The 8,994-nt window shown below is 52.8% G+C and overlaps 1 protein-coding gene across 1 annotated transcript in view; it reads left to right on the forward strand.

Moving 5' to 3' along the window:
• The window catches only part of CLSTN3 (calsyntenin 3), a 38,388-nt gene extending 30,167 nt beyond the window's left edge, over positions 1-8,221 (forward strand). Inside the window, exons 18-20 of the mRNA XM_054444524.2 lie at positions 204-339; positions 6,746-6,948; positions 7,198-8,221. Coding sequence (XP_054300499.2) covers positions 204-339; positions 6,746-6,948; positions 7,198-7,338 — 480 coding nt within the window. The 3' untranslated portion in view covers positions 7,339-8,221. The remainder of the gene's footprint in view (positions 1-203; positions 340-6,745; positions 6,949-7,197) is intronic.
• The last annotated feature ends 773 nt before the right edge of the window (positions 8,222-8,994 follow it).

Genomic DNA, 8,994 nt, shown 5'->3' on the forward strand with positions numbered 1-8,994 from the left:
ACCCCCAGAAAGGAGCTGAGGTGGCATGGACTCAAAATGTTAGTTGGTGGGCATGGACATGGCAGCGTGGAGGGCTGCTGGACCTTGCAGTGGGTGGAGGAGAAGGAGATGGGGGCAGTAGTTAGGAGATGGGACTGGGGTCTAGAGGAGTGGGGAGGACCTGGGAGAAGCGTGTGTGCCCATGGAGCCCTCCCTCTGCCCAGGTCAATGTCCTGCACAGCATGAACCGGGTTGCCCACCCCAGCCACGTGCTCAGCTCCCAGCAGTTCCTGCACCGTGGTCACCAGCCCCCGCCTGAGATGGCTGGACACAGCCTGGCCAGCTCCCACAGAAACTCCAGTACGTAAGCTTGGTGGGGCTGGGCAGGGAGGGGCAGGTGGCAGGTGAGTGGGTTGGGACAGGTATCCTCCCCCTCCACCTCTGGGTGGGTGGAGCAATGGGTTCTGTTCCCTGTGGTACCTGCCTTAGTTGACAGCTATGGACCAATCCCTCTCTCCCTTTGGATCATTCACTTTCCCTTGTGAAGAACATGAGCCTTGTGTCATTGTAGGGATGCTTATGCCTGGAGTCATAAAGTCAGTGTGGGTTTAGGCATGTTTGTTATACCTGATGACGCCTCCTTCCCTAGCCCCAAGCAATATCAAATTAGCCCTGGACCTAGGATCCTCTGTGGTGAAGCTATCAAGTATTTACTAAGCACCTACTATGTACTAGCACTGTCCTAAGATGATCTAAATGATTTATAGGATAGATACAGTCCCTACCCCCAAGGAAAGAATTGGTACTATTACATGTAAAATTATGTGCTATGTGCGCAGTCACAAGAATATTTCTAAAAAATATATGCAAATATGCAAAGCATTACATTCAGATGGAGTGCTGCCCTTCAAACCTGCCCTTCAAAGCAACCTGGCCGTGGTCCCAAAGGTTCCTGGTCATTGTCCTTTACGAATGGTGCAATTTTATTTTCAACTTTTGAGTTGCGTAATTGTAGAAAAACCAGAAAATATCAAATATTTCTTTTAAAGAAGAAAAATCAGGCCAGGCACAGTGGCTCATGCCTGTAATCCCAACACACTAGGCTGAGTTGGGAGGATCACTTGAGCCCAGGAGTTTGAGACCAGCCTGGGCAACACAGTGAGACTCTGTCTTTACAAAAAAATAAAAAAATTAGCCGGGCACGGTGGCAGGTGCCTGTAGTCCCAGCTACTTGGGAGGCTGAGGTAGGAGGATCTCTTGGGCCTGTGAGGCCAAGGCTGCAGTAAGCCATGATCACACCATTGCACTCCAGTCTGGGAGAGAGAGCAAGACTCTGTCTCAAAAAAAAAAAAAAAAAAAAAAAAAAGAAGAAGAAGACGAAGAAAAATCAGCCATAATTCCATCAGAGAGGAAACCACTGATAATATAAGATATTCTGTTCCAGTCTTTTTTCTATGCTTAATTTTTCCTTTTTAGAAAGTTAGGATTAACCTATTTTGTAACCTGATATTTACACTTCATATTATAAAACAAGTATTTTCCCACATTATTAAAAATTGCAAATGATGCTGATGTTGTTGAAAGTGATTTTTGGAACCCCTTCTTAGAATTGCTTTCAGAGCCAATTTATGAGGCGCATTTATTTTTGTTATTTTTTGGACATAACTTGCTTTTGACCCTGTTCAGTGTTACTCAACTTCATCATCCACTTTTGCCAAAGTTGGCTCTGGATATAATTTTAAGTTTTTAAACATTAAACCCACTCTCAAAGGCCATATATCGGTCACCTTTGAAAAAAGTCAGAAGGTTGTGTCACAGGCTCTGAAGGTAATTCTCAAAGGAGTCCACTAGTGCTTTCTTGGAAGAAGTTCGTGGTCTCTGAACACTATGTGAAAGTACAGAACTTATTTCAATATATGTGATGGGTAATAGTAATTATAACAAACACAGGGTGCTCTCATCATGTACCAGGCACTGTGCTCGGGAGATTATGCTTATTAACTCATTTAGCCATCATAAACAACCAATGAAATGGGTACCAGAATTATCCCCTTTACAGGCAAGGACACAGAGGCACAGAGAGTTCAAGTGCCTTACCCAAGTTCACACAGCTAGAAAGTAAGTGGAGCCAGGATTTAAATACAGGAGGCATGATTCCAGTCTGTGTACTAACCATGGCCCTCACCCCTCTCCCCAGATGTTTGATGCTTTAAAAAAGATTAGTCTCATGACTTTAGAGTTGCACATAATTAGGGGGAGCCCCTGAGAGGCTTCCCAGGGTTTTCTGACTGAGGCCAGCTCCTCTGATGCCCCCAGGGATTCAGTCTGGCTTCCTCTCCTTGTGCAGCGGCCACCACCTACACTGTCTCTTATGTTTTTTTTTTTTTTTTCTGGGACTGGCTCCCTTCTTCCTTGCTCTCCCTGAAAACAACCGCAGAGGCTTTTGGGAGGGGGAGACAGGGTCTTGTTCTGTCACCTAGGCTGGAGAGCAGTGGTAATCACAGCTCACTGGAGCCTCGAACTCCTGAGCTCAAGCAATCCTTCTGCCTTAGCCCCCTGAGGAGCAGACGCATGCCACTATGCCTGGCTATTTTTAAGATTTTTTATAGAGACAAGGTCTCACTTTGTTGCTCAGGCTGGTCTTGAACTCCTGGGCTCAAGCAGTCATCCTGGCTCAGCTTCCCGGAGTGCTGGGATTACAGGTGTGAGCTGCAGCACTTGGACTTGCAGAGGCCTTTTTCAGTGTTCTACTGTGATTCACTATAGCAAGTAGGTGGAAGTGAGGATTAGCGGGGAATATAAGGCATAACCAAGCTGCAAAGATTACAGAAGTTTCATACAGTATTTAGTCAATAGAGACATGTTAGCAGACTAAACCTATTTATTTCAAATAAACTCTTGAGGACAGCTATATATTTTTTTCCTTCTTGTGATTCCATAGCACTTTCTCCAGTTCTTTCATTGGGGATCGCTCCACTCAATCTTTTCTGGGTTGGATACTAGGTCCTGCTACTCTGATTAGGCTCAAGGTAGATAGGGGTACTGCCTGGCCTGGTGAGATTCTCGATCCTTACTTTCTTTGGTATAAGGCCCCAGGTGAGAGACTTCTTGTTCTAAGAGCCCAGCACTTTCTCCCCTGAGTGTCCGGCTGCCCTGCATGGGCTGGCCTGGTGGGCAGCGTTTCTCACCCCTCAGCCCCTGGAGCAGTGTCTGTTCACGGCACCCTTTCACCTCCCCTCAGTGAAGCCCAGTCTCCCCATCCTTTGTTCTGAGCTCATGTCCAGGCTGATCAAGCTTCCCTCAGATTTCAGTTGAGAGCAGCAGTTTTCCTTTGCTTCTTCTCTTATTTTGGCCTGAATAGGACACAGAGTTCGTAGCTTCCCTGAGGGCACTGGTGATTGGCATGCCTGAGCTGACAGGCCATTCACCGCATAAAACCCCTTCCATATGCCTTTTCTGACTCTGCAAGGTGCTCCCTCCCTTTCACCTACAGATCTCGAGTGGTGTTGCAGAACTGTGGTTTCACAATATCAAACCATTCTAAACATGCGGAAGCAGTGAGAGGTACAATCTCTCCAGTGGCACAGAGGCCCATTGCTCTAAATCTCCTAAGTGCACTAGACAAAGAGAGATCAATGTGAACTGGAACCAGTATAAACAGGAACAGTCAGGGGAGATTTTGTGGCACATGTAGAGTTTGCATTTGGACCTGAAGTGTAAAAGGGATTTTTGGATGGGTGTGAGAGAGAATGGGAGTTTGAGAACTGGGGGTAGACGGGTGGTTAAGAGTGTTTATGGTTAGAGAGAATGAGCTTGGTTGACAAGAGTGAGCCAAGATGATGAGGGCATTATGTATCTACTCATATCAAATTTTGATGCCTACCAGAATCACCTGGGGAGCTTTAAAAACTCTTGGCACCTAAATTACACCCTAGAATGTCTAGCGGGTGGAGCCATGTGCCAGTGGTTTTTAAAAATCCCATGTAATCTTTAAAAGTTTGGGAATAATTTTCCTCTTTTGTTTCCTACAAGTATCTGAAGCTTTGCAGAAAGAGTTACAAAGCAATAGGACAAAAAGAAAATGAATGAGGAAGTAAGGAGGAACAGGTAATGATGAAATAAGGATCCAATGAAGCCGGGGAAAAAAGTCAGCTCATAACATGCATACCATGAGATGCTGTGCAGTTGCTACCATGGGCCAGAATTTTGACTCTGAGCTTCTTCGAAGCTAAAGCAAAAGGAAACCTGAGCAGTTCTGAGACCATGTTAGGAGCCAAACGCTGTTTCATGAAAAGCCCTGGGACTGCACGGGCAGAAAGAAATCTCTCCCGGGGATCTTTGCAAAGAGAGCACCGTGTGGGGCCGTGGACAGGGCATTCCACAGTGTCCTCGCAATCCCACGGACCATTTGCTAAGTCACCCCTTAATGTTGGCTCTGGAGGTCATTCAAGGCCAGAATTAAGTGCTCAGATCTCATGTAGCAAGAAAAGTTGACCATACTTCTTAAATTCTTTATTTTTATCTGTAGCTGATTTGAAAATCCTCCCATCTCCCTGGGCTCCTGACTCATCTTAAACTTATTAACCAGACTTGTTTGCTTGTAGATACAGTGTCTGCATTTTGTCCTTCCCGTGGTCATTTCTTATTGTCCTGGCAATCAACTTGTCATTTCCTTCATTAGGCCGGGAGCTCGGAGGGACACTGCATTGATTAGGGCGCAAACCAGCTTTAGCTCGTCATCATTGTGTGCTTAGAGCAAGTTCACCTGCTTTGGCCTCCACTCTGAGGGTGGGGTCACCACTCCTTCTAGAGCCTGGGCTTAGCCACCGGGCCCATCTGCCAGTGAAGGCATTGCCCCTGGGTCTGGTCTGTTGACATGGAGACCTGAGAGGCACTATTTCCTGCAGATGGGCAGAAGAGGCAGCTCTGTCCCCTCCTCCCTTATCCCCTGTTCCCAGGAAGTTGAGAAATACTGATCCAGCCAGTCCTGTCTTCACCTTGGAACCAGTGTTGAGGGAGTGTGCCCCAGCAGAGTCTGTTCTAATTGGCTAGTGGCCTCAAGTGGGCTGTGGGTCAGGATGGGGACCAACTTGGCAGACAGCCATCAGGGCGGCCTCAGGGAGGTGTGTGGCCTGCCCAGGCAGGGCATTCTCCACACACCTAGTTGGCCCTGGACTGCGTGGCAGCTGAGTGTGCTGGCTGCTGGGGAGAGGGGCGCTGCCGCAGGGTGTGGGTGTGCGTGTGGGGAGCTCCTGGGCCACACGCTTCCCTACGCTCTGCTCTGTCTATTGACACATGAGTCTCAGGCTGTAGGTAATTTGGGGATGGGGCTGGGATGTGATGTGTGTATGTTTCTAGGGGCTTGCTTGTGTGACTGCTGGTCTCTGTGTGTGTTTGGGGCACACACATGGAATAGTCCCTCAGCAACGGGACTGCCCAGGGAGGAGCCGCTGTGCATGCGTGGTGGGCAGGGGTGTGCACCCATGTGGGCAGTAGTGACCCAGCTGCCCGTAAGGGCCGTGGGCCTGGGGGTGCGTGTGTGGGGTCTCTACCTCCACCTGCTGTCCCTGGGGCTGCAGGCTTTCCTGCTTTTCTTCCTTGTGCTTCTTCGAGAGCTGTGTGTGTGTGTGCGGGAGGCAGGCAGGGCTGTGTTCACGGTGGCTGGCTCTGTGGCCGTCATGGCCCACGTCTGTAGTGTCTGTGTCTTCCTTCAGGTTGTTGCCTGGTCTGCCCAGCTGGTGGGGAGCTGGGTGATGCTGCACATATGGCTGTGCCGTGCCTTGCTGGAGACCCTCAGACGGGTTCCTTTACTCCCGCTGTGTGAGCAGGCGGCCAGGTGGCTGGTGTGGGCCGGCATGCAGGCTGGCAAAGGCCTGGCTCGGGTGTGGGGTGTGGCAACCTTTGTGCAGCTGTGTGCCCACACGGTCTTCCTGAGCACATACCTGTGCACGCACATCTGCTTTGCCGCCATCAGCTCTAAGGTCCGTGTGAGAGTGCACGTGCCGTTCTGTGTCTCACTGCCTTTGAAGGTCCATGGCCCTCTGAGCGTGGGCATCAAAGTGGGGCTGCAGGGCCAGAGGCATGGGAGGGCCACGGGGGACGCAGGTATGCCTCAGGGGGAGATATTGGGGAAGCAGGAACCCCAGACGTCCCGGAGCCCCAAGCCCACCAGGAGAAGGGAGGTGTCACGGAGTGAGCTCAGTCCAGGTGGGTAAGGGAAGGGGCTGCTCTGTGCCCCTTGGACTTGTCCCCAGCCTCAGGTGCTAGTGCCCTTTTCCTGCAGCCAGCCCAGGCTTGGAGCCTGCATCTCCTCCTGCACAGCCAAGCCCGTGTGGTGGCCCCTCCTCTGCCTCACTGGGCACTGGCACCTCTTTCCTAGGCTGAGTGGTCTCTGGGGAAGGCACAGGTGGAATGACAGGGGCAGATTCCAGTCCTTGCCCTCTGTCCTCTGCGAATAGGGCTGTTCATGACAGTGTTGGGCTGGGAGTCTTTTTCCTCCTCTGCCCTTGCCTCTCTGTACACCTGCCTCCCTCTGTGTTTGTCCCTTTGCCTTGCAGCAGCTCCCTTCCTCCCCTTTCGTCTCCTGCCCTTCCTGGTGGGCTGTTTCTCTTCTGCCTTCTCCAGGTGTTCCTCTCTTCTCGGCCACTGTGCGTTCTGCCCTGGGAGTCCTTCGGCCCGGGCTGCCTCTTTTCCTACCCAGCCCCCTGTCCGAGTGCCACCAGGTGTGCCTGGTCACGCTCTGCTCACCCCCGCGCTCTCTCTGCAGTGATACCCAGCGCCGCAACCCTCATCATTGTGGTGTGCGTGGGCTTCCTGGTGCTCATGGTCGTCCTGGGCCTGGTGCGCATCCATTCCCTTCACCGCCGCGTCTCAGGGGCTGGCGGGCCTCCAGGGGCCTCCAGTGACCCCAAGGACCCGGACCTCTTCTGGGATGACTCAGCTCTCACCATCATTGTGAACCCCATGGAGGTGAGAGACCTGGGGAAGTGGGGTTCTGTAGGGTCAAGACTGTGGAGCACACACAGTGAGGACTCCTGAGGAGGGGCAGGCCTGGGTGGAGGCTGTTCGCAGAGCTGCAGTGAGCAGGAGGCAGAGAGGTTCAGGCAGGGAAGGGGGTACACAGGGGTTAAGGGGACCGAGGGAAGTGTGGCCCCTGAAAGAGAAGCTGGGGTGTGTGCAGGCCATTGATCCCTTCTCCTCTCTGTTCCTGCTCTCCAGTCCTACCAGAATCGGCAGGCCTGTGTGACGGGGGCTGTTGGGGGCCAGCAGGAGGATGAGGACAGCAGTGACTCGGAGGTGGCCGACTCCCCCAGCAGCGACGAGAGACGCATCATCGAGACCCCCCCACACCGCTACTAAGGCCTGCACCTCTCCCCACGCAGAGGGAGAATTCTGCCCTGGTGAAACAGACACTCCAGACATGGGAGAAGGACTTTCTGGGAGAACAGAAACCAAGAGGGAGAGAGGCTTCAGAATCAGTCCTCCTTTCATCTCAAAACCCCAGCGGGCCCTCTGGAGTCCGCCCTGCCCCTCCCCCGGCCCCCTATCCCTTGCCTCTGGGCTGTCATTCTCCTGGTGTGCCCCTTGCACTGGGGCTGGCTGGGTTGGAAAGTGGGCTGGACTTCAGCTGCCTTTCTACCCCCAATGGCAGCTGCCCCCTTAGCACTCACTGTGTTGGGGAGAGGGTGACGATTGCAATGGCTGGGGCTGGGGCTGGGGGTGGGATTGAAGGAAACCCTCTCCTCTCCCCTTCCCTTCTCTTTCCTGTCCATAGGAAGCTTCTCCCCCTCTGCAGGCCTCCCTCAGCTGGGCCGTCGTCCCTGCTTCTCTTATGATCGCCCCACCTCATTTCCATTTCAGTCTGGGGACCCCGTTTCTCCCTCCTTTCCAACTTCCTTCCTTTCTTGTCCTGTTTCCCTTCCTGCCCTTGCAGTCCTGAGGTCCTGCAGCCCCGGCCCCTCCTCTGTGACCTGGTGTGGCCAGGCTGCAGGGACGGGAGGGGACGTGGGGGCCCCGGGTGTATATATATAATGTATATTTTTTCAATGTTGTCGTGAGTGCAGCCCCTGTGTTCCCGTGTGCAGCTCACAGCCTTGTGTGTGTGTGTGTGTGTGTGTGTGTGTGTGTGTGTGTGTGTGTATGAGGCATCGTCATGTCCTGGGGCAGGGGTGGGGGGATGGGTGTGGTGAGGGAGGGGACATATCCTAGGGTTTTCAAATAAAACAATCAGAAAAAAAAAAAAGCTCTGTGAGGCGCCTCCTGCCTGCCTGGTCCTGTATGGGTGTGGTGGAGGCTCTGGGGCCTCAGGGGCTGTTTGGGTCTCTGCACAGAGCTGAAGTGAGGTGGGCAGGGCTGGTGATCTTGGGGGCCTGACCAGGTAAGTCCCCAGGATGCCAGATCACCTGGAAAGTAAGCTGGGGGCAGATGGTTCCCACGCCCCCCCTTCCTTCAGCACCCCCTGGAAAAGTACAGAAGATTCAGGGAATGCTATGGACACTTGGGCAGATGCCCAGTGCCTTGCAGGGGCGCTGCCAACCCCGCCCCACAACTTGGAACATTTTGCCTGTGCACATGGGCTCCCTGCTGGGCGTCCCCAGGGAGAAGGCAGGCAACCCTGCTATTTGTACCAAAGGGATCTGGAGACTGTGCCCAGACTGAGCCTTTCCTGCTAGCCAAGGCTCAGACCCAGGGGATGTCTGCCTGCCTTGCCCATGTCCTCATGGCTGCCTCACATGGCTGCTTAGTAGCCTCCGCCCTCTCCACGCTGGCCCAGCCCCTGGCCTGACAGCCGGCAGAGTCTGGCCCTTCCGCAGCCTTTTGGGCCACTAGTTCTCTGACCCAGGTCTTACTTAAGCCCCAGGTGATAAAGGATGATAACCCCAAGGGGCTATTTCAGAAGAGTGAACTGCTGGTGGGAGCATCCCTCTGGTGCTGTCCTGGCCCAGGAAATACCAGGGATCCCAGTCTTAGTTCCTTCCTGCAGCATGATGGGGTAGGGCATCCTTAGGCCCTTCC

Source organism: Pongo pygmaeus, chromosome 10, assembly GCF_028885625.2.
Source record: "Pongo pygmaeus isolate AG05252 chromosome 10, NHGRI_mPonPyg2-v2.0_pri, whole genome shotgun sequence".
NCBI lineage: Eukaryota > Metazoa > Chordata > Mammalia > Primates > Hominidae > Pongo > Pongo pygmaeus.